General features: G+C 43.0%; 1 protein-coding gene across 1 annotated transcript in view; it reads right to left on the bottom strand.

Annotated features, from left to right (window-relative positions):
- Positions 1-25681, bottom strand: part of LOC125910244 (A disintegrin and metalloproteinase with thrombospondin motifs 17-like) — a 102868-nt gene that overhangs the window by 31218 nt on the left and 45969 nt on the right. Inside the window, exons 5-7 of the mRNA XM_049614011.1 lie at positions 23154-23311; positions 20098-20257; positions 17379-17514 (exon numbers count right to left, since the gene is read on the bottom strand). Of these exons, the coding sequence (XP_049469968.1) occupies positions 17379-17514; positions 20098-20257; positions 23154-23311 (454 nt within the window). The remainder of the gene's footprint in view (positions 1-17378; positions 17515-20097; positions 20258-23153; positions 23312-25681) is intronic.

The raw sequence follows: 25681 nt of genomic DNA, 5'->3' as shown, positions 1-25681 counted from the left end.
CCTCCACCTCTCTGGCAAAGACCATTTTGTTCTCTGTATTTATGAGTCTGTTTGTTTTTTTTTTTTCCGTCTGTTTGCTAATGAGTATGGAGTTTTTTTTTTTCTTTGCAGTGATGAAAATGTTCTTCAATTAGAGTGATGTTTGCACAGCTCCGTGAGTTCAAGTACAATTTTAAACGGACGAATTGTAATGGTATGTGAATTATATCTCAATAAAGGTGTTAAGAAAAGATTCTCTGCTTTTACAATAAATTCATTTTCAAACATTCTTTTGGGAGGGAAAGAAGTTTCTCTGAGATTTATAGGAACAGACTGAATTGTCAGTAGGGAAGCAGAAGGACAAGTGAAGAGAGTTTAACCAGCAGCTGATGAGATCACTGGACCCAGAGACATTTCTTTTCAGCTGTCACACCTGATCCGGTTACACTCCAGGAACTGACACTTGTGTTGGTACTTGTTTGGGGGTTAAAATAACCAGGAGAAGCCTGGGTTTGGTAACACATCGTACCACACCCATCACTAAAAGTCTGGAAAAAAAACTCTCATGCTTTGAGAATCGTACAATTGCTGATGCTGAAAGTTCACATCCAAGAGTAACATTCTCATCAGGCTGCCTTTCTTACCGGGACACAGGAATTTTCCAGTACAGTAGCCCTCCTGTTAATAGACTTGCCGGCTCTCACACTAGCTGGACAGCGTCTACTGGATGGTTTTCCTTAGTCTCGCTTTGGTCATGACATCAGCATGCCCCTACGTGTTCGGGGTGGAGGACAGTCTGCTGTTTCCGCCTGCTTGCTGTTGTGTTCCTTTTTTGGTTTTCCTTCTGGTGTCTACGCCATGCTTGGGCGGATCATGTGAGCTGAATCAGGCCAATCAGACCTTATCAGGGAACCTGGATTTAAGTGGAGCAGCTCCTGGAGGGGAGGCAGTGAGTTCACAGTGCCGTGTGGAGCCTGTTGCCTGCAGCTGGCTCTGAGATCCCTTCTCCAAGATATGCTGTTCAGCATCTCTTCAATGTGGGGAGCTACTCCACGTCCTTTCTATGTACTCTTATCTTTTTGCTACATTTGTAGATTCAGTTGCCATTGCCTGGGACCAAAGAACCTTGATGCACATGTTTCCTGAGTCCAGCTTCACTAAAGACAGAACCCAGTGTGTTAGAGAAGCTGGTGGTCTGAGGTCACTTCTGTTGCATTTCTATGCTGTTGGCAGGGCTTTGGAGCAGGTGGGAGTCTCGTGGGGTCAGAAGTACCATTTGTAGACATGTCATTAGCTAACTGGGTGGTCTGCTGCCTCTCGCCATACTTGATCATCTCTTCAGTGGAAGAAAGAGGTCTGAGTACTGAGTGTACTTTTCTGGGAGAGGCATAGGGTCACCTTGCAGGGTGGTGGCCCCTGGAACCTTCTGCCAGGAGCACCTACCTCTAGAAACTCTAGGAAGAGGGACTTCCAAGATCGAAATTCTCCTGGGGAAATAGCCCGGGCACGGAGTTCTCACAGCAATTCACAGGGTGCAGTGGCACATCAAAAGTGTACTAGTTAGGGACGTTGCAATGATGAGCCCCATGTGGCTCTGTGTGATATCCCATTTCCCTTTCTGATGTGACCATGAAGTTCTTCCTCCCTCTAAACTTGCCACGGGCCCTGCTTTGGGAAGTGCTGCTGTTGACCAGCACCAGTGTGTACACATAGCGGAGGCCTGGCCAGCCAGCTGGTAGGAGGGTCACAGGACTTGCCATCTATAATTCCAAGAAGGAAGGACACTCAGAGGCAAGACATGCATTCTTACCTTAAGAGAATCATGAATCCCTGTGGAAGCGAACACCACAGCTGGTCTTGGAACAAAAGACACTGTCATGTACCACTGCTAGTAACTGAACTGGCATTTGTAGCAACCTTATATATTTCAAATTGTGAACCCTTTCCTGTGACGTCTGAAGCTGTTCTCTACAACTCTCTCAGGAAAGGTTCTAAGCCGAACAGGGGAAAGGGCCAGGGATGGCTTCACCCTGTACTGACTTCCTCCACCCATTCTCCATCCTGCCTCCTTGTGTGCCCAACTCCTACTATTAGCCTTACTTCACCAGGATTAAAACCTCTCTCAGGCAGGTGCCTGTGTGGCTCAGTCAGTTGAGCATCTGACTTTGGCTCAGGTCATGATCTTGCAGTTCTTGAGTTTGAGCCCCACGTCGGTCTCTGTGCTGACAGCTCAGAGCCTGGAGTCTGCTTCATATTCTGTGTCTCCCTCTCTCTACCCCTCCCCCACTCACGCTCTGTCTCTCTTTAAATAAAGATATTAAAAAATAAATAAAAATAAAACCTCTTTCAGAAATAGACCCTATAAATTCACTTGGACACAGGAAGAAGGTTAAGAAAAAGGTAAAATTTCTTCCCTCCCAGGGCAATGTCTTTGGCCTACCAAAGAAATCCTTCATTCCATTCCTTCCTTGACACAATGGCTCCTTAGCCTAACTGTGCAGGCACACAGAACTGGAAGGCTAGCTTCCTTGGAGTAGGAGAAGCTGGTATATCTTCCAGCTAACCCCCCCTGTTCTCAGGAAGCACAAGAATAATGCTGTGTACCATAGGGAAACCCCAAGCACTTGAGATATTTGTAAAAAGATCCTCAAGGTACTGAGGGGGCTTAGTTTTTATAAGTGTGATAAGGCTGAGCAAAGGCCAGGCATGCAGGTACACAGCTTTGCTTTAGATGCTCAGAAATAACCTAAGTCCCATGGTGCCACCTCTCACAGGTACCCCTTGGAAGACTTATGGATCCAGCCTGTTTGGGGTCCTTCTAGAAAGGCTCAAGTGGTTTCTTAGGAAGCAATGGATGCATAATGCCACTGTAAGGCATTAGTTATTTAAACAATTTAATACAAATGCTGGGGTATTTCCAGAGCATATGCATTACTCTAATCCAGCAAGAGTGATCCTGTCTTTGTATGAAGGAGTCCTGACCAAAGCCTCTGTCGAGTTCTTTCTTTTTTTATTTTTACATCTATGTGTACAACGTAATGATTCAAAATTTGCTTATATTGCAAAATGTTCATGGCAGTAAGTCTAGCTAACATCTGTTACCATATGTGACCACAGAATTGTTTTTCTTGTGATGAGAACTTTTAAGATTTACTCTCTTAGCAACTTTCAAACATGTGATACAGTATTATTAACTATAATAATAGTTATAATAACTATAATAGCTACAATAATGAGCCATGCTGTACATTACATCCCCAGGACTTATTTTATAACTGGAAGTAGGTACCTTTTGACTTCCTTCACCCATTTCACCCACCCCTCCACCCTCTGCCTCTAGCAACCACCAATCTGTTCTCTGTGTTTAAAAATTTTTGTTTTTGTTTTAGATTCTACATGTAAGTGAGGTCATACAGTATTCATCTTTCTCTGACTTATTTCATTTCACATAATGCCCTCAAAGTCCATCCATGTTGTTGCCAATGCCAAGATTTCATTCTTTTTTTATGGTTGAATAATATTCTACTATCTATTAACTATTCATCTGTCAATGGAAATTTAGGTTGTTTCCATATCTTAGCTATTGTAAATAATGCTGCAATGAACAACGTGCATACACCTTTTTGAGTTAGTGTTTTCATTTTCTTTGGAAAAATACCTAGAAGTGAAATTGCTGGATCATATGGGACTTCTGTTTTTAATTTCTTAGGAACGTCCATACTATTTTCCATAGTGGCTGCACCAATATTCATTCCCACCAACACAAGGGTCCCCTTTTCTCCACATCCTCATCAACACCTGTTATTTCTTGTCTTTCTGCTAATAGCCATTCTAACAGGTGTGAGGTAATATCTCGTTGTGGTTTTAATTTGCATTTCCCTGATGATTAGTGTCATTGGACATCTTTTAACGTACCTGTTGGTCATGTTTGCTTTTGGAAAAATGTCTACTCATATCCTCTGACCAATTTTTTGGTTGGATTTTTTTTTCTTGGTATTGAGTTGTAGGAATTCTCTATATATTTTCGATATTAACCCCTTATCAGAGATACGATTTGCAAATATCTTCTCTCATTCAGTAGGTGGTCTTTCCATTTTTTTTATGGTTTCCTTGGCAGAAGCTTTTTAGTTTGATGTGGTTCCACTTATTAATTTTTCATTTTGTTGTCTTTGCTTTTGGTATCAAATCAAAACAATCACCATCAAGAATGATTGCAAGGAGTTTATTGCCTATGTTTTTTTTCTAGGAGTTTTATGGTTTCAGGTGTTACAGTCAAGTCTTTACACCATTTTGAGTTCTTTTTTTGTGTATGGTGTAAGATTGTAGTCCAATTTCATTCTTTTGTGTGTTGCTGTCCAGTTTCCCCATCTATTGAAGAGACTGTCCTTTCCCCATTGTATATTCTTGGATCCTTTGTTGTAAATTAATTGACCATATATGTGTGGGTTTATTTTTGGATTGTCTATTCTGTTCCATTGATCTGTGTGTCTGTTTTTATACCACTACCACACAGTTTTGATTACTAGCTTTGTAATATAGTTTGAAAACAGGGAGTGTGATGTTTCATTCTTCCTTCTCAAGACTGCTTTGGCTATTTGGGGTCTTTCGTGGTTCCAGACAAATGTTTGGATTGTTTGTTCTAGTTTTGTGGAAAATACCGTTGGAATTTTGATAGGGATTGCATTGAAACTGTAGATCTCTTTGGGTAGTATGAACATTTTAACAATATTAATTCTTCCAATCCATGAGCATGGCATATCTTTCCATTTATTTGTTTTTTCTTTCATGTCTTATAATTCTCAATTTATTCCTAGGTATTTTATCACTTTGATGCAATTATAAATGGGATTTTCTGAATTTCTCTGATAATTATTAGTGTATAGAAATGCAACAGACTTCTGTACATTAATTTTGCAACCTTACTGAATTCATTTGTTCAAACAGGTTTTTTTTTTTTTTTTGGTGGAATCTTTAGGGTTTTCTTTTTTTTTTTAATTTTTTTTTTTTAACGTTTATTTATTTTTGAGACAGGGAGAGACAGCATGAACGGGGGAGGGTCAGAGAGAGAGGGAGACACAGAATCTGAAACAGGCTCCAGGCTCTGAGCTGTCAGCACAGAGCCCGATGCGGGGCTCGAACTCATGGACTGCGAGATCGTGACCTGAGCTGAAGTCGGACGCTTAACTGACTGAGCCACCCAGGCGCCCCTAGGGTTTTCTATATGTAGTACCAGGTCATCTGCAATGACAGTTTTACTTCCCACTTTATAATTTGGATACCTTTTATTTCTTTTTCTTGACTAATTGCCCTGGCTAGGATTTCTAGAATTATGTTGAATAAAAGTGGTGGGAGTAGACATCATTTTCTTGTTCCTGATCTTAGAGGAAAAGCTCTCAATTTTTCACCACAGAGTATGTCAAGTTCTTATTTTAATTGTCTCAACCATGTACACGGTTTGTTCATTCTTATTGTGATGTTTCTGCTTTGAGGTTTGGAGAAGAGGTGCCATGGGTGAGAAGAAAGGGAGAGACAGGGCTTTCCTCAGGGTGGTATTTGACTGATCTGGGTAGGCTAGGGGTCACCGAGAGAATGGGCAGGTCTGTGTGCTCTAGAAGGACCCTTGAAGTAGGGACTCCTAGTTTCAGAGACTGGCTTCCCTTTTCTGTTTATTGAGTCCTTTCTCATCTTGTCCAGTACTAAACTCTGTGATGAAGGTAGGATAGGGGGTTATTAAGCCAGTATCAAATCATTTGACTACTTAGACTACTTGGAACATGGTAGTACATTGTATAGATACTAAAAAGAAATGACCAAGTAAATAAAGTGATGGAGTACCAACTGGCAGTTATTCCCTTCATGTTATGGATGCACAAGCCACTGCTCAGAGACACAGGTGGTCACCCCCAAATTCCCCATCCCCCATTGAGAGGAATGCAAAGCACTAGTTTGTGAGTGGGATTCACTGCCTCTGGATTGAAAACACTGCCTGCTTACTTGTGTGGCTTCACTAATTTGATAATAGGGGGTGGTTTTTTGGTAAGGCCACAAGAATGATGGCTGGCATGGGGAAAAGGACTTTCAGCCTCATTTGCCAGTGTGTTTGGGGAATGGCAGCAATGTTAGGCACATATCTTACTAGAAAGCTCTCTGGAGGAAAGGCATAGAGGACACAGGGAGGCTTGGGAGATAGCCGAGGGGAAAGGTCAATTCAAACAGGATCAATGGGAGGGCGACTGAATGCACCCATCAAATGATCTGACCCAAGAATCTCCAACCAGAGGCTCAGGGAGAGATCTGGCATTTTGTAGTGGGAGAGAATGGAAGAGATCAGCAGCCCATGCATGATAATAGTGGCCATTAAATTAAGATCTGGTGATGCTTGTTTAAGAGGTGACACCTAAGGTATTTCAGCCAATGCTCCTGTCTTGAGCTCCACATATTCTGAGATACCTGGGTTCTGGGTTGGGGCTGGCCCTTCAGCCTCTGTATTCATGGGAACCAGCTAGAGGCCTCTGCTTAGAGCTGAAAGAGCCTGCACTTTTTAAAATGTGCACTTGTGTGTTTATTTTTTAACAGCCTTACGGAGATATAACTATGCCACAGAATTCAGCAATTCAGTGGCCTTTACCACAATCTAGAATATTTTTAATATGCCAAAAAGAAACTCTATGCCTTTTTGCTACCAACCCCCAATTCCTTCTCTCCCCCTTCTCCTCAGGAGAAATATCTATTCAGATCCTTTATAATTGGGTTATGTGTCATTTTATTATTGAGTTGTAATAGTTCTTTATATATTCTAGATAGAAGGCTCTTATCAGATAGATGATTTGAAAATATATTTTCCCATTTGTGGGTTGTCTTTTCATTTGCTTAATTTTTTTTTCACTTTTCTTGATATTTCAGGGTATCTCAGGACACAGTGGGAGCCTATTAGCACATAAGTTTATAATTTTGATTAAACCTAATTTATCTATTTTTCTTTTTTTGCTTGTACTTTTGCTGTCATATCTAATAAATCACACATAATAAAGATTTTTTTCCTGCTTTCTTTCAAGAACTTTATACATTTAGCTCTTTAGGTCTTTGATCATTGGGTTAATTTTCATATATGTGTGAGCCAGGTGTCCATCTTTATTCTTCTATGTGTGGACATAAAGTTGTCACAATACCATTTGTTGAAAAGACTGTTCTTTCCTCATTGAATCCTCTTGGCCACCTTGTCAACAGTCAATGAACAGTAAATGTGAGGGTCTATTTCTGGACTTTCAAATATATACCATGTTATATATGTCTGTCTTTATTGTAACACACTATCTTGATTACTGTAGTTTTGTAGTAAGTTTTAAAGTTGGAAGTATGAGTCTTCCAACTTCGTTCCTCTTTTTAAAGATTTTTTTTGACTATTCAGGGCCCTTTACAATTCCATTTGAATTTCAGGATCAGCTTATCCATTTGTGCAATAAAAATAGCTGGGATTTTGATAGAAATGGCATTGAATCTGTAGATCAATTTGTGGAATATTTCCACCTTCACAATATTAGGTTTTCCAAGCCATGAACATGGTACATCTTTCCATTTATTGAGATATTCTTTAATTTCTTTTAACAATGTTTTGTAGTTTTCAGAGTATGAATTTTGCACCTCTTTCGTTAAATTTATTCTCAAATACTTTATTCTTTTTGATGTTATTGTAAATGGCATTTTTTAAACTTCATTTTTGGTTTGTTCACCATTACTGTATAGCAATACAATTGATTTTAGCTTATTGATCTTATATCTTGCAACCTTACTGAATTTATTGGTTCTAATACTTTTTTTAGCGGATTCCTTAGAATATTCTACATTCAAGATCATGACAGCTGTAAAGAGAGGTAGTTTTACTTCCTCACTTCCAATCTGGATGCCTTTTATTTCATTTTCTTGTCTAAATGTCCTGGCTAGAATCTCCAGTAAAATGTAGAATAGAAGTGGCCAGAATATTGTGTCTTATTCTTGTTCCTAGGGGAAAAACATACAGTCTTTCACCATTAAGTATGATGTTAGTTGTGGATTTCTTATAGATGCCCTTTATCAGGTTGAGGAAATTCTCTTCCAATTCTAGTTTGTTAAATTTTGTTTTGTTTTGTTTGTTTTTTTAAATCACAAAAAGGTCTTGGGTTTTGTCAACAGCTTTTTCTGCATCTATTGAGATAATCATGTTTAAAAAATTATTTCATTGATATAATGTGTTACATTAATTCATTTTCAAATGATCAATCCACCCTGCATTCTTGGGATAAGACCCACTTGGTCATGGCGTATAATCCTTTTTATGTGTTGCTGGATATGGTTTGCTTGCATTTTGTTGAAGATTTTTCATTAATATTTTTTTAATGTTTAATTATTTTGAAAGAGCATGCATGCAAATGGGGGAGGGGCAGAGAGAGGGAGAGAGAGAATCCCAAGCAGGCTCCATGCTGTCAGCACACAGGTGGATGCGGGGCTTGACCTCACAAAAGATCATGACCTGAGCTGATACTGAGTAAGCCACCGACTTTAACCGACTGAGCCACCCAGGTGCCCCTCATCAATGCTCATAAGAGATACTGGTTTGTAGTATTTTTTTCTAGTGATGTCTTTGTCCGGTTTTATTATCTGGGTAATACTGGCTTCATAGAATAAACTGGGAAGTATTCCCTCCTCTTCTATTTTTTTGGAAGAGTTTGTGCAGGATTGGTGTTAATTCTGCTTTAAATATTTGGTAGAATTTGCAAGTGAAGGCTACTGGTCCTGGGTTTTTCTTTTTGGGAAGCTTTTTGATTAGTAATTTAATCTACTTGTTATGGGTCTATTCAGATTTTCTATTTCTTCTTTATTCAATTTTGGTAGCTTGTATCTTTCTAGGAATTTGTCCATTTTATGTTAGTTATCAAATTTATTGGCATACAACTGTTCATAGTATTCCCTTATAACCTCTTTCATTTCTAATTTTAGTAATTTGAGTCTTCTCTCATTTTTTTCTTGGTTGATCTAGCTAAATGTCATTGTTTTATTTTTGTTCTCTTCATATAATCAACTTTTGGTCTGACTTTTTATTGTTTTTCTACTCTGTATTTCAAATATCACCACCCACCCACCCCCAGCGATAAAATTTGCCCTAAGGACTACTTTAGCTGCATTGTCTAACTTTGATATGTTGTATCTTCATTTTCATTCATCTGAAAGCATTTTGTAAACTCCCTCATGATTTCTCTTTGATGCAATTGCTATTTAGGAAGTTTTGTGCTTTTTTTTTTTTTTATTTCCATGCATTTGCAAATTTCCAAAATTTCTTTCTGTTGTTGATTTCTAACTTTATCCCATTAAGGTAAGAGAATATACTTTGCATTATTTCAGTCCCTTTACATTTGTTGAGGTTTATTAAATGGCCTAGATGATGGTCTATCCTGCGGAATGTTTCACACGCACATAAGGAGAATGTATATTCTGCTCTCGTTGGGTAGTGCTCTATAGATACCTCTTAGGTCTAGTAGGTTTATAGTGTTGTTCAAGTCTTATACTTCCTTATTGATATTTTCTAGTTTTAAAAATCCATTACTGAAAGTCTGGCATTAAAGTCTCTAATATGGTTGAACTATTTTTCTCTTTATATTGTATATTTTAGGGCTCTGTTATTAGGTACAGACACATTTATAATTGTTATATCTTTGATGGACTGCCCTATACCATTATAAAATACTTTTTATTTCTAGCAATTTGTTTTGTTTTAAAGTCTATTTTGTCTGGTATTTGTATAGGTACTCCTGATTTAAAAAAACATTTTTTTTTAATGTTTATTTATTTTTGAGACAGAGAGAGACAGAGCATGAGCAGGGGAGGGGCAGAGAGAGAGGGAGACACAGAATCTGAAACGGGCTCCAGGCTCTGAGCTGTCAGCACAGAGCCCGACGCAGGGCTTGAACTCACGCACCATGAAATCATGACCTGAGCTGAAGTCAGACGCTTAACCGACTGAGCCACCCAGGCGCCCCAAGTTATCCTGATAAAAATCGGCGTCCCGATTTTTTATGGTTTCTTTTTGTGACACATCTTTTTCCATCCTTTTACTTCGAAAAGTCTTTGTATACAAATAAGGAGGAAAGAATAATACTTTTCTAGAAAAAATCAGTTATATCTATGGATTATTTATTCCTGTAAGAGAGCCAGCCAGCACAGAACTGTCATCAGTGGCTCTCATGAGAAGGGGCTAATAATCTGGGAAGCTGCCACCAAGCATACCCCAACCTCAGTTCTGAAATATCTCCAGAGATTCTACAAGTCAGAAATACTTCATTGTCTACTCCCACTGTAGAGCCATTCCTTCTTGGTCTGATGTTTTCTTTTTCCCCTAGAACGTGGAGAGTACATATTTCCCTCTCATTTCTTCACTGTGATCTTGGTTGTATTTGTTTTTATTCCTCAGACTGAGTTTCAACTTTGCAATTTACTTGTCCTTTTTTGTAATTGCAGCATAAAAAAAATCAATGCAAACATTGAGTGCTCAATGCTCTTTATATTTTAATACTCAGAAAGTCAGAAAGAGAGAAGGACTTTTAATGGACCCCAGGGTCTACATGTAAAATATTTCTTGACAGGAGAATTCTGTTACCTGTGGAACTCGTATCTCGGAATTCTCTTGTCCTCTGTAATAATCAAAGGACAGGGATGTTCAAATAATCAAATGGTTAAGTATGGCGGAAAAGAAGAAAATTGCATCTTCAAATTCAAAATAGTGCTCTGAAATGCTTTCTCTTTCTCCATCTGGAATGTTTCATAATTTAAACAAATAACTAAAAGCTTCAAAGCTTTACTATTTAATTTAAATATGAGTGAAATTCTGGAATTTGATTAGTGTTGGAAAACAGATCTGGAATCCATATAAATTTCTCCTCACCATTCCCATACCGATAAGGCATGTAAGAGATCAGTAATGCTATTTGCTATCTTTCCTTTTCAGGCACTGTTATTTCATATGGTTTGTGGGGTGCCCCTCATCGTAGACCTGTGGACATATGCTAAGGTGTCTGAAAAGTGGGCCAAGCCTGAAAGAGGGGAGTCCCACTCTGAAGATCCCCAGGCTATCACTGTTGACTTGTAGTAACATACAACCATAGGCCTTGCCCTCCTGCCCACGAGCAGTCCTGCATCATGGGCTCCTTTTCTGCCACAGGGGGCAGTCAGTGCCAAAGGTGGCCTCCTCTGGCCTCCCACATCCAGGGCATGGTAGATAGAGATGTGGCAATTAGATTTACCTGTTTTATTTTCCAAGAAAGCAGTAAACTTAAAAGCTTAACGTTTTAGACTGGCTAGAAATGGATTAAACAATGTTTCTGTTCAGATTTTGGCTGTGTCTAAAGATCCACATGTTCTAGGTTTCATTCTTAAGTCATGATCTCACACACACACACACACACACACACACACACGCGAATATGCTTTCATAAAAACAGGAGGGGTTCCATTCCATTTTAACTAAAACAAGGCACACCTGGTTAAGATAATGAGCAAAGAGGACAAATTTAAAATCCAAATACACTTCCTTACAGATGACTATTCAATTCAACTGGCAGTACAATATTAGATATTCTTTTCTGAATCACTGTAATTCAATGTACAGTACAGTATGTACTGTCTGGGATGAAGTTCAAATCATAAATACTATGGGAAACATCTAATAGCTTGGAATGGCCTTTGCAAGTGGCCAATAAGCTCTAAGAGACTGCAAACATATTAAATCTGGTGAAGCATGAGCTATGTGTTCCAGAATGAGCCCATCTCCCTGCCATACCCCACCTCCTTACTCCAGCACTATCGGGGACTGGGTCTTAAGGAGCTGGCACATGGTGTTACTCTTTGGATGCCAAATGATGGTGGGTGGGGCCTCTTCCCTGCAGACTGTGGTCAGCAAGGTGAAGGCTGCTGGCCACAGTCATAACAGCTGAGCTGATCTGTGATTTCTGCCTCTCCTGCCAATGTCGGGGCCAGATTTGCCGATGTGTTTGTGTTGGTGTGCAAGATGCTGGAGAGAGGCCATCTGCCCTGCGTGTCAGATTCCAGATTCCGTATGGTTATGGCAGGGTTTGGGAGAAGTATCCACAGAGCTAGGGGCAGGATTAGAATAAAGAGGTGCTAATGGTGTGCAGTTGGGAAGGTAAAGGAAACTGTCGGGAACTTGATGGAAAAAGAGGGTTGAAGAAAATTAAAGAAAGATCAGGGGAAATAAAGAAAAATATAAGGGAGAAGACAAACATTGCTGTTGTTTTAAAGGTCAAGGAGTAACAATAATATAGAAAGGCTCTTTCACCTTGCCAGATTCAACAGTGAGTTGCATTTTGGCTCCTTCAATAAAATTTACACCATTGGGATCTTGGGCTCTCCTTCCAGGTTACAGGCTCTGTCTTCCAGTCATGCCCATCCCACCTGAAACAGTCATTTATTCTCCAGATGCTATACATCTCCACACTCACCCCCTTCACTAAGGTCCAGTTTTTACTTACAGATTAAATCTCTTTCTGATTATTTAGCACTAGTTTTCTGAGGCCAATCTCTTCACTTTTCTTCACCTTCATCCATACTGCTATATGTTCTGAAGACAGGTCAACTAGATCACGCTATGCAAGAATTCAAGTTTTATTGTTCAAATATATGTGTGTGTACATACATATGTGCATATGTATATATCTCTATATAACATTTGCATATATAGTGTATGTATGTGTGTATATACATACATGTGTGTGCATCTGTGTGCTTAAATATAAATAAATATAACTAAGATTTATAGGAATTTTAAAATCTATCAGATCACGTTTCTTCAAACAATATTCTTTGATAAGCCATGGCAGTTCATTTTCATGAGTCCACACTTTAAGAATCAGTACAAAGTCAGATGGTTTAAAATATAAACAAACAAACAACAAATAAAACCAGACTAAAAGAGGCATCCAGGCTTTCTTTTCTAGGCTCTGAGACAAATTTCAGGTGCTGTCTTCTATCAATTTCATTTTATCCTCTGCTCTTGGAAACTCCACTCATTCTTTAAGTCTGATTCATATGATTTTACAGAGTCAGGAAGGGGGTCAGAGAGGAAAAAAAGATGACCCAGAAAGGTAGGTCAGAGAGGGGGAGGGAGAAACCAAGTCACATGAGAACAAGGAACCTGTGTGTCTTTCTTACTTCTAAATACTTTGGTACTTAGAACAGGGCCTGGTGAATGGGATGGTACTCAACAAATACATGCCAGATGAGGGAAATTACTGATGTTGTACCGTGCACTTAGGGTCAGGTTGGGTGCTTTTACATTTATTTATTTTTGAGAGACAGAGAGAGAGCACAAGTTGGGGAGGGGCAGAGAGAGAATGAGACACAGCATCTGAAGTAGGCTCCAGGCTCTGAGCTGTCAGTACAGCGCTTGACATGGGACTGGAACTCACAAACTGTGAGACCACGACCTGAGCCGAAAATGGAAGCTTAACTGCTTAGCGATTGAGCCACCCAGGCGCGCCAGGCTGGGTGCTTTTAAAAAGAGTACTGAACAACTGGGCAATAAAAAGTAACTAGGTATAACAACATGTTCTTCTTTGTGTAATAAGAACACGTATTTCCTGAGGCAGTACCTTTAGAACTTGGGCTCATGCTGAGGCTGTGGTCCCAAAGTCCCAGAGGGCAGAGCAAGGGTAAGCAGTAATCTAAGGTGGGGCCAAGTCTGGCCTGCAGACTGTTTTCCTACAACCCAGGAGTTGAAAATAGGTTTTTACATTTTTAAAAGGGTTATAAACAAAACAAAGAAAAACAGACATCAGAAACCTTATGTGGCCTGTAAAACCAAAACTACTTATTATCTAGCCCTTAACAGAAAAAGTTTGCTAACCCTCGTGCTAAGGAGATACTAAAAATGTGCCTCTGAGCTTACTTTTAGTCTAAAGTGTGTTTGGCTTGAACTTGTGTTCAACCACGGTGAGACTGCAGGCCTGTGGTCTGTCAGAATGCTCTGTGAGCACACGCATGCGCGCGCACGCGCGCGCGCACACACGCGCACACACACACACACACACACACACACACACACACACACTCGATGTTCTCCATCCAAACTTAGAGCAGCTCCGTAGCACTGAATTATAGAGTTTATACCTTTGTTAATTCATGCTTGGTGATGTGACTTTTGTAGGTGTTTTCTGACATGATTTTCTCGTTAGAGTTTCACAGTGCAACAAAGTCCCTTCCTAGAATATCTGTGTGTGGCAAAATCATAAAGGTGTTGCATGTAATATGGTGTAATGATCACAGAGCTTTGTTATGGAGCTTTGGATTCATCTGGAATCTAGCTGAAATGCTCAAGGCATAACCTAATTACCTCCCTTCTGTCTTTCATTAAAGCTGGGAAATTTTTGGTCATTGTTTATGATTATTTTCTGCCCTAATCTTCCCCTCTTCCCCTTCTCTGACTCTAATTACATTTATGTTAGGATGCCTGATATTATGGCACAGATCACGGAGTCTCTGTCACTGTCAACAATCTTTTCTTTCCATTTTCCAGATGGATAATTTCTATTCTTCTATCTTTAAGTTCGTTGATTTTTTTTTTTTTTCATCATCTGCTGTTAGGCCCATCAAGTGATTTTTTTAAAAAAATTTCAGACACTATATTTCTCAGTGCTAAAATTTGGTTTGCTTTTAGAGTGTCTCTTTTTTGTGCTTAGGTTTCCTATATGTTCATTGATTGTGGCTATATTTTTTCTTATGTCTTTGAGCATAATTATAATAGCTGCTTTGAAATTATTATCTATTAATCTCAATATATGTGTCCTCTTGGAGTCAGTTTCCTTTAATGTATGGGTCACATGTTTCTGGGTTTTTTTTTTGTATGTCTAGTAATTTTGGACCGTATCTTGAACATTGTGACTGCTATGTTAATCTATAGCAGTGCAGTTCAATAGAATTAACACGAGCCATATATGTAATTTTAATTTTCTATTATCCATATTAAAAAATTAAAAAGAAATTGGTGAATTTTACTAATATATTGCATTTAACCCAATGTATTCAAAATATAACTATTTCAACATGTAATCAGTATTAAAAATTACTAAGATATTTCACAATCTCTTTCTATACTAAACCTTTGAAATCAGGTGTATACTTTTACAGCACATTTCAATTTGGACAACATTGCTACCAAAGATGGTTATGTGCTCAGCACAGTTAGGAGTATCATTAGTGAAGAATATTGAGAGGTGGTCCAATAAAAGTAACCCCATCATTTAAATTCTATTCGTTGGCATTCTGCAGAGATACTGAGGGCCTACTAGGATATGAAGAAGGAAAGAGTACACTGGGCTTCTCTTCCCCATCACATATGTGTCTCAATTCAATCAGAGAAACTCTGATTCCATGTTTTATATTATTTGGCTTATGTGCATAATTTTAGAAATATTTGGACGCTAAAAGAGTTTGAAAACATAAATGATTTTAAAACAGGATTCTTAGAGCACCTGGGTGGCTCACTCAGTTAAGCATCTGACTTGATTTCGGCTCAGGTCATGATCTAATGGTTGTGAGATCGAGTCCTGCATTGGGCTCTGCACTGAGCGTGGAGCCTGCTTGGGATTCTCTCTCTCCCTTTGCCCCTCCCCTGCTTGCACACACACAAAATAAAACAAAATGAAATAAAATAAAGGGTGTCTGGGTAGCTCACTTGGTTAACCGTCTGACTTTGCCTCAGGTCATGATCTCACGGTTTGTGGGTTTGAGCCCCACATTGGGCTCTGTGCTGACAGCTTGGAGCTTGGAGCCTGGAGCCTGCTTCTGATTCTGTGTCTCCCTCTCTCTCTGCCTGTCCCCCGCTCACACTCTGTCTCTCAAAAATAAATAAATGTAAAAAAATAAAATAAAATAAAATAAAATAAAATAATTCTTGAATGGATTCCTAAGATCATTCTTGCTCAGTCATGCCCTTGAGCCCATGCTGACCTCTCCTCTTCTAGATTCACTTATCCTACTTTCCAATATGTCACAGAGCTGGGCTGTCTCTGTGACCTGTCTGATCTTTGAGTCTTCACGGTGGCAAGGCCTTCCTTCTTTGGTCCTGGGTGTGTGTGTGGTTGATTCATTCACCAATTGATGCATTTGTGGGATGGCTGCTCATACCAAAGATGCTCAGGGAGACTTCTGAGAGTGAGCCATTCCTCATGGCCTTCAGTGTTAGGGTGGAATTTTATTCTTTCATTTAAATTGAAGTATAATTAACATACAGCACTATATTAGTTTCACATGTACAACATAACAATTCAATAATTCTATATATTGCTCACCACAATAAGTGTAGTCACCATCTGTCACCAAACAACACCGTTACCATCTTACTGACTATATTCCCTATGCTGCGACTTTTATCTCCATGTCTTATTTATTTTGTAACTGGAAGTTTGTACCTCTTAATCCCCCTCACCTATTTCCCCTTGCCACCCACCTTCATCCTTAAGTTGCCATGGACCACACACAACCCACAGAGTAAGTCTCACCTCTTGCTTTCCCTCTTATCTTCCCTCTCTCACTCATACACGCTTTACCAGTTTGACAAAGCAAAGGAGGTTGGCATGAAAACCAAAATGCTTTGTGAAACTTTTGTGCCAGGTGAGAGGCACAAGTTGGTCTTAAAAAGCTGCCATGTCAAAAGTCCAGCTTCTTTATAAAAGGAAAACATGCAGAGAACCACGAAGCAAAAACCATGTACCGCAACCCAGAGCAGAATGGGAGGCCAGGGGTGATATTACACACTCTAACAACCACAGCGCTATGCAAAGTCTCACTGAAATGGCCGGAAATAAGGAGGCTGAACTGACAAACACGTTTCACACAACTCATCTCGGTTGACAGCCCAAGAAAATTCACTCCAGAGCACATGAGAAACATGGCCACGAAAGCTGGGGTTGGCAACAGACCTCCTGATGGGTTCTAAACAATGTACAGCAAGATCCACACTCACTGGTGTTAGTTTCAGCCACTGAAACAGATCAACCACAGACACTAACCTGTGTTACTTACTCATGGGTTCTCACACTCGGACTTCGATTTCCTTTTTCTCCAAGACAAAATAACTTGGCGGGAGCTGACATGTATCAGTTGAAAGCATGTGATGATTTTTTCTGCATGAGATGTTCTTAGTGGCCTGCTAAAAAATACCTTCTAGCTAGGATTGTACATTTTTATCAGACCTCTCACCAGAAAGTCAGTATTTCGAGCAAGCAGAAATCACTTGCCAACAACAAGAGAATGTGGCAGAGTGAGGTACTGTGGTGTTAACTGTATCTCACCCCCCAACTCATAGGTGCTTCTACCCCAACCCTGGAGGGTCCAAGTTTGAGAACACAGTGACTTACCGTGATTGGCACGGGTGTGAGTTGCACCTTCGGACCTGGGGCTCTGGACGGCTTGCTTGAGGACAGTCACTGTCATTCACCAGAGTTGTGGTCTTGTTAACAATCCGTGTGCAGGACACAATGGTTCTGCGTTCCCCTGGAAACCAAACACAGGGAACTGAGAGGCTGTGGCTACACACACCTGGAAAGGCCGTTCATTGATGAGGATGGAGGAACATTCAGGTGCGTCTTTTGATCAGTTTGCCATTTTAAAGTGGCTGTTGTAATGCTTTATTGGTTGTCAAAGAGAAAGAACCATAAGGTTAGGGATGAGAGTGTGTAAGACATGACAAGGGGCACCATGGGGCAGGAGGAAGATTCTAGAACAGGATCAGAAAGAGGCAACACCTCAGATTAGCTATGTGCTTAGACAGCTTGGGATTCATTGAGGCCAGAGTTCTGATTAGGCTCTTTAATTTCCAACAAAGATTGCCAATCTCTTTATCCGTTCCTTTGATATTTAAAGTCTATGCAGGTCTGGTCTTGATTAATTACCTGTACATCAGCCCTCACCAGAAGATCACGGCTCCCTATTACCGAATTCCTATGTGTTGGAGAGAAGTGAGAAGCAGAGGGGCTGGTCTGAAGGACACACAGACCTGCATCGTCCAGGCAGGCAATCTCGAGCCAATCTGAGAATCTGTTTCGCCAACTACTACTTGTCCAGGGTATCACTTGCATTTGGGAACTTCACTAACTGGTTATCCCAGATGGGTGTAGCCATTCTCTGGGTGTCCCCAAAGCACCCTACACACTGCTTGGTCATGACTTTGCCACGGAGGCAGATGATAGGGAGCAGGGAGGGTAGTTTCTGGAGTCAGGCAGCCTGGGTTCAAACTTGGCTCCATCACTAGCATAATGATCACCGTATCAGCAGCCAGCCACCATGCTTCTGTGCCTCGATCTTCTCAACCAGGCTGGTTTATTAACCCCCATGCCTTAGGGTGTTCCAGGGATGGTTAAAATTAAGCGATACATATAAAGTATTTAGAACAGAGCCTAGCAAGGGTTAACACTCCATGTTAGCTGTATTTTATTTTCATTGTTATTTGGGAAGTATGGCAATAAAAGATTAAGAGGATGTCAAGGACAACTATTTGGACCCCAGATTTCTCGCTTGGTCTCCTGGAGAATTTGTCCTTTAGGGATGCCTCAAAAGTGTGGAGTCCTGAATTATACCATCAACTGTTACTGCCTGCAACTGCAGCCTTGGGTGAGTGCAGAAAGCATGGGGCCGTCTCAAGCCACATTTTTGTTTTGGCTGCAGGTCTGACAATGGTGAGTCATTGGTTGTCATCTGACAACCTGAGAGTCACTGGTGTCATAAAAGAATGCCACTGGGCCAACAGTGACAGCAGAACAGTACCCCCTGCCCCACCCGCCCCCAGCTGAGGGGAGGCTGCTAACTGCTCCATTTGGGCCATGCTTTGTTTGCCCAAGAAAAAAGTCTGGCAGTTAGGGGTATGGGAGTTGCTGGATTTGGAGGTTGCAGGGACATTGGCACAGGGGGACAGCTGAGGGATGGGGGGCTCCTAGGGAGAAGTGCAAAGTGGGACAACGACAGGGCTGATGAGGGTTCCTGAAGCTATGCCAACTGCCAGGGCTGCCTGAGGAACAGGCTAAGAACAAACAGCAAGGGCAGTTAGCCAAGATGTGCAGGAGAAGGAAGGAATTCACAGCTGGCCCTGGCAGTGTCTGATGGCCCAATGATGTTATGGCTAGAATTCCTACCTATTAGAAATGGGACAAGTCACTAAATGGTAAGCGATCCTCTACATATTAGATACCTGACCAACACCATCTTAGCGGTCAATAGCCATGTGGGATTGGGTATTGGTGGGGCCATCCCACTCTCTGGGCTGGCATTCCAGAGTCTAGGTGAACTCTCCATCCTAACTCTGTGCCCATAAAACCCCATACATCCTGTGTCCCACCTCTCATCACTGGGCTGTGTGTCCTATCAGGGTGACAAATTGCCCTGTCCCAAGGGGCTGCTGGCTAAGAGTTCAGAATGGCTTCCTACTGCTCCCCCTAAACCTCCCCGTAATGAATATGGTGCCTTTTGCCGATACTAATTTTTGCAGTATGGCAGTTCCTTCCCTGCAGTAGGCATAGGGGCCGATCACTCTATTTGAGAGGTGAGAAAATTTTAGTATAGATAGGGTAAGTCATTTGCTAATATATGGCAGCAAATTGTGACTCAGCCAGGACTCATGCTCAGAATGTTTCATCAGACTCGTGGGGCTTTTTCCTTCTGCTGTATCCTGTAGTGGGACACCTGTGGCAAAAAGGAAAGAGTATTTTGGGGCAACACATCTGGTTCCCTTCCACCAAACAGTAACAAGTGAAGGTCTATCCTGTTCATCCCCAGGGTCACTCACCTGTCATACCTGTGATGTATCTGCATAGCGGCCAAACCTCCACTCAGGTCAGAGTCCAAGGGCCCTGGGCCATAGGCAAAGCAGCCTTGGGGGCACAGCTCCAACACGGAGGAATTTGGAAGGCTACACAAGTGTTTTGCAGAGAGAGTTCACTGGGGTGTGCTTAAGTTTCCCGGGAAATACAGGTGACGTGGCCAGCCCTTCTCGTGCCCTCTGCACTGGCTGCCGAGTGCCTCGAGTTCACAGCCTTCCTTGAGCAAAACCCCACACCCCATGGGCGCGTGACCCCGGATGCTCACCTCCTCCGCACTGCACGCTGCACCCTTCCCAGCCGCTGTGGGTCCAGATGAACAAAGAGTCCTGGGGTTTTTCCGGCTCGCTTTGATTTTCGGCAGTGTAGTTTACAGGAACGGTGTACTCGTAATGGATTCCATAATTTTGGTCATGAAATAACAACACCTGGATCAGCAGCAAAATAAAAGGCCATTCTGGAATCAAGCGGAAGCATCCGGGCTTGCTGAATTTGCAAACCAGGCCGCCCTTGGGGCTGTCTCTCTACCAGGGTAACCAGTTCGTTTCTGGGTTTCAAAACACGTTCAGTCTAGGGGCACCCCCTTATTTGGGTCTTGGCTTCCTCAGATACTCAACTCAGGGGCTGGAGTGTATGTGGACCATCAGCAGGGAGCTCTGCCCCTTCCCATTGGAGACAGGACCAGTTTGGACGAGGAATTTGGAGACAGGCAAATTTGCGGGCTCTCACTGAACTCTATGTGGAGAGCCCCTCGCTGCAGAGAAAAGAGCCTGTTTCCGCATACTCACCCACGAAGCTGCCCTTGCAGGCAAGAAAGACACAAACATACTGTTTTTCCCTAAAAAGACATGTGAACAAGTAGGGTTATTCTACTTCTTTGAGAATGAACATCACTCTTCATTCCCCTAGCGCCGGTCATTGCCACATGGAAGGCAGGCTCAAGGGCAAACACAGCCCACCACAGAGGAGCCTTGGGGACTTCTGTTTAGGAGTCCAAGGACGCACGAGCCTTCTTGCTGCCACAGGAGTTAGGATGCCGATGCCCACGGGGTGACAGGGGCCTGGCTCGAGGCTGAAAGCTCAAAGTGAGGGGCGGGGAGCCATCCTGCAGCTTGGGGACCCTTGGGTCTGAAATCCTGGTGAGTGAGCAGATGGACGGGCCTGCTCTTCGTATGACAAGGCATCACAAGCCCTGTAAAGACAGAAGTGCTCTCTCAGCTTTGTTTCTCGACACACACGCTTTGGTGCAGAACAAGCCTTCTTGCAGGAGCCTGGCTGGAGGTGATGTGTCTTTGGGTTAGACTCAGAACCAGTGGGTACTTCTGGGTCAAGGCAGCTCTCAAGTTCACTTCCAGGCCTGGAGAAGCAGCAGACAGCTACAGGCTGAGTGTGCTCCACCTGCCTGGACCCGGGGAGGGGACTGCACAGCTCCTGAGCATCTCCCACCCCTCCCAGAGCTTGAGTGGTGGGGTGGGGGTGAGGTGCTAAGAGCAGCCTGAACCGCATACACATCCACTTCTCCAAGAAACAGACGTGCAGTAATGCATTTGGAAAAATGCCTCCAGTTAAAAAAAAAAAAAAAGATAAAAAAAACCTCTTTAAAAGATCTTTATTATCTCAGTATGGGAATAAGACTGGTGAATCAAGAATCCATATGAAACCAATTTCATGCAATTTTGCAGCCACGTATAATTTGTGTGTGTGAGTGTGTAATTGGTTTCAAATGCAGGTCCCCGTGCCTCTTATGGACGCTCCCGACCCTGCAGGCAATGTATGCACCCCAGTTTGGGGACAGCAGACTTCTATTTAGAGGCAGAGGGGCACGTCTCCTTTCTGGATTTAAAAACTTGAAGTAATCATTTTTCAAGAGAAAAAAGTGATTAATAAATATTAAAAACGGTTGGAACTTCAGCTGAGTCTTGCTTATCAGGCACGGTCTGCATGAGTCCAGGCTGCGCGTTTGCTTTGATGGGCTGACGGTTCACTCACAGTTGATGAAAGCATTGGGCAAAGAAGGAAAATATACCCGTCTTAGGGTTTGATAATAAAGCAGATTCATGTGCTAACAGGTGACAGTGCTGTATGACTTTTATCTCGTCTTATGCTTCCTCTTACAACAGGACAGGAGGATTTGTTCTAATCCAGTAATCTATTGCAGGGCAGTGGCTTCAGTATAGGTTCTTGGGCCCCAGAAATCAAACTTGCAGGGCTGCGTCTACAGTGGACTTCGTGGGCTGAGTGCTGGTCGCATGGGCAGGCTGCAGGATGGTTGAAATCATGCATGGAAACCAGTTCACTCTAATCAGTCAGAAGGTGTAGCAGGGGTAGGGCCATCATGGGTGATGTTATACTGGGTGCCCGTGCTCACAGGCAGAGCTGGTCTCCTCAGGGGATTCCCTGAGAAGTGGCCAGGGAATCTTCTGGCTGTCACCTAACCTTGAACGGCTGCAGATTGCCAGAGACCGCAAATTAATGGAGGAAAAAAAAAAAAATTTCCAAGCGGAGACTTTGGCAAGCACAGAGGACAAAATGTGCTTTGATTACAGACGCACAAGCTGCCACAAAATCCGTTCTTTGGAATGAGACATGGAATCAATAATTATGAGCTATCAGAAGTTAGCCATGAGAACTTCTGGACCCTGAGAAAGAAATGGTGGTATCCCCTTCTCTGGAGATCTTTAATGCTTTTACAAGGAAGTATGACCGATGATAAAGTGGTTTACATGGGGTGCCCGCCCGAGACAAGAGGTAAGACAAGGTTGCCCCAACCTGGGCTGACTACCCAGGGAGTAAATCTTCCTGTAGAACCTGGTTCTCCTTCCCGATTCCCGAACTCCTGTTGCAAGCCGAGTCTGGAAAATCTGAGCGACGCTGGTTTGGAAAGAGAGTCAACAGTTCATTTCCAAAAGGTAGTTTCCAATGTGGATATACAAACTGTGGGGCGGATCTGTGCCATCTGATATAAAAACACAGACTCCAAGCGAGGCTGTCTGCTCGATGAGGCCAATTCTCCCTGGCTGCCACATGGCGAAGTATTTCCTTCCTGGAGGCGGTTCCTTTTGAAAAAGATGGTAACTCTCTCTGCCAGTGAAGAGCCAGGGTAAAGTTTTGGGAGGGGGAAATTCTCAGGCATGTGGCAAAAGGGATGAGATAAGAGAAGATGGAGAGAGAGAGGGGGAGGGGGAGGCTTGAGCAGCAGGTGGCCAGGTAACCCACCAGGAGCCAGGTCCCCAGGAACCTCTCCCCAGTTCCCAGGGAAGAAGAGGGCCAGCAGACCCCTTGGAGAATCAGGCTCAAGACAAACACAAAAGCACAGCAAGTTACCATCAGATGCAGTGGTATTTTGGTTGGTCCCTTGGCAGAAATTTTCTCCCACAGGCCCCTTCTAACGTAGCGCACAGTGGTGCCGGCGATCTGGTACTCCCCGGGGAGCTCGATCTTCCAGTCGCTGTTGATGGATCTCTTACTGGTATCTTTCAGGGCTAGGAAGAAAAAGGGGACACCATGGGAACCAGGGGGAGTCAGTCTGGGTGTTCTGAGTGGTGGGGCAGAGGTCTCAGCCTCCGCCTCTATAGGGGAAGGGAGGAGGGTGGCGTGCAGCGATAGAAGGTGAGTTTTCTGTGTACCGGCAACAGAAGCCTGGCTCACAGGGGGCAAACAGCCCAAGGGCCGCAGGACCTGGAGAAACATGAGAAAGAGCGGTTGCGATAGCGGCAGCTTCAAGTGTGGGCTGCCTCAGAATCCACCCACCCAGTGGGGGTGCGGGGAGGAGCGCCAGAGGGTGGAGACAAACACAGCACAATCACACCTTCCTAAACTCCCAGGGGAGAGGGTCTCCTGCCTGGTGGGTGAATTCTATCTTAACATGCCCAAGCCTACCAAGAGGGACTTGCCGCTTTAGCAAAATGCATCAACTCATTTTACTGTTACCTACCTGGGGCTTCTTAAAGTCACAGCCCAGGGGCGCCTGGGTGGCTCGGTCGGGTAAGCGTCCGGCATCGGCTCAGATCATGAACTCACGGCGCGTGGGTTTGAGCCCCGTTTGGGGTTCTGTGCTGACAACTGGGAGCCTGGAGCCTGCTTCGGATTCTGTCTCTGTCTCTCTCTCTGCCCCTCCCCTGCTTGCGCACTCTCTCTCTCTCTCTCTCAAATATAAATTAAGAAAAAATAAAAAAAAAAAAGAGTCGTAAAGTTACAGGTTAATCCGGCTTCTCTTAAGGATTTGATAGCCCTGCACTAGTGAAGTGGATGCCTCCTCAAGAAACCATCGTTACTCTTTTAAGTCTTTCCCAGTTGAGTCTGGGAACCCGGGCTGCCCACAGACAGGACGGCAGAGCTCCACCAGGGCTGTGAGACTAGGGCTCCGTGGGCTTCGGGTTCACTCTCTGCTGGCTCACACCTCCACCGGGTACAAAATGTGTTGGAAGAGACAAAACCAACAGTGTGCTGATCGGCCGGAGCAAAACTGCGGTTTTTCCACACAAGCCACATAGTGATGGTCTGAGGGCTGACGGTGACTCGTTAGTGTCTCCTCGCTTAGGTTTGGAGTCCTGTCGTTCTCATGAGGAGAGCACTCTATGGTGAAAGCCCGTTTTTTTTTGTTTTTTTTTTTTTTTTTTTTTTTGTTGTTGTTGTTGTTGTTGTTGTTTAGGAAAGCAAAGAACTACTCTGGCGGTTAGGAGAAGGTGGCAAATGACAGTAGGTGACACCAAGTCTTATGCCGCCCAAAAAATGAAACTTCAGGGCACCCAGAGTGCAATGCCTCAGTCTCTGTAAATACAGCTGGAGCCCCCGATGCCCCCAATGGCTTGGGGACACTGCTCCGTCCACAATCAGTGAAATCACGTTCCACCCTGCTCCCTCTTCTCTGCTTACGGAGGCCAGAAATAAAACACTTGCATTTAATACCGATTTTGCATATTAAGAGTTGAAGCCAAAAAGGGGCTTCCTGTGAACCCGGAATCCGTGAGCTCCGGGCTGGGTTAGGATCTGGTTGGACCCGGTCCTGGCCAGGCCACAAGCACCTGGGAGACGCTGGGCCTCTGCTTCCTCATCTCCAAGACATGATGGTCCCAGCCCTCACTCCCGCCCAGCAAGGCTCTCCTGGCACACGCAGAGGACATGCATGCTCAGGACTCCTTGCTTATAGGAACTGCCAAGAGAAACTGAGAAAGAAACAGGGAGGGCCGCTTTCCAGCAGAGCAACTTCCAGTTGGGGTTTCATATCCAGGGTGGTTGTGCAGAGCGAGCGGTTGAGGATTACAGGACTCCAGGGAAGGCTTAGAAGAGAGAAGGCTCTACTTCTTGGAATCAAATGTTTCCCTTCAAGAAATTCTACCTGCTACTGACATTTCCTGGCTCCTAAAAGGAAGTGAGAGTATCGGGATACTCACAATTTCTGCTTCCTCAGCCACCACCTAAAGCCACCATTTAAGGGCCATGTGCTCTGATTTGGCCCCTCATGTACTTTTACCCATGTAACCTTCCCAACAACTCTCCAAGGTAAAGGATCATTTTGCTCTTTCCTCAGATGAGGAAATGGGGGCCCAGAGAGGTTAAGTTACCTGCCTAAAGTCACACAGCTATTACGAGTAGACACCTGAACCTAAACAGACCAAGCTCAGCACCCTTACCATTCTGGCTATATAAATCCCCATGTTCCTTAGGTTATAACCTCAGTCTAGAGTTTTAGGAAAAATGCCGAGATGGGCAAATGTCACCCTTGTTTTTAAAGAGGACAAATTCCAGGCTCGAAAGGGTACAGGGTCTCACATTCCATATACCCTCCTAAAAATCACTAACTTTGCAGATTTCCAAAGCTTCCAGTGAATGAACAGCCTCAAATGTGTTCG

The sequence above is a fragment of the Panthera uncia genome (genome assembly GCF_023721935.1).
Source record: "Panthera uncia isolate 11264 chromosome B3 unlocalized genomic scaffold, Puncia_PCG_1.0 HiC_scaffold_1, whole genome shotgun sequence".
Classification (NCBI taxonomy): domain Eukaryota; kingdom Metazoa; phylum Chordata; class Mammalia; order Carnivora; family Felidae; genus Panthera; species Panthera uncia.
This window is presented reverse-complemented; position numbering and strand designations above follow the sequence as displayed.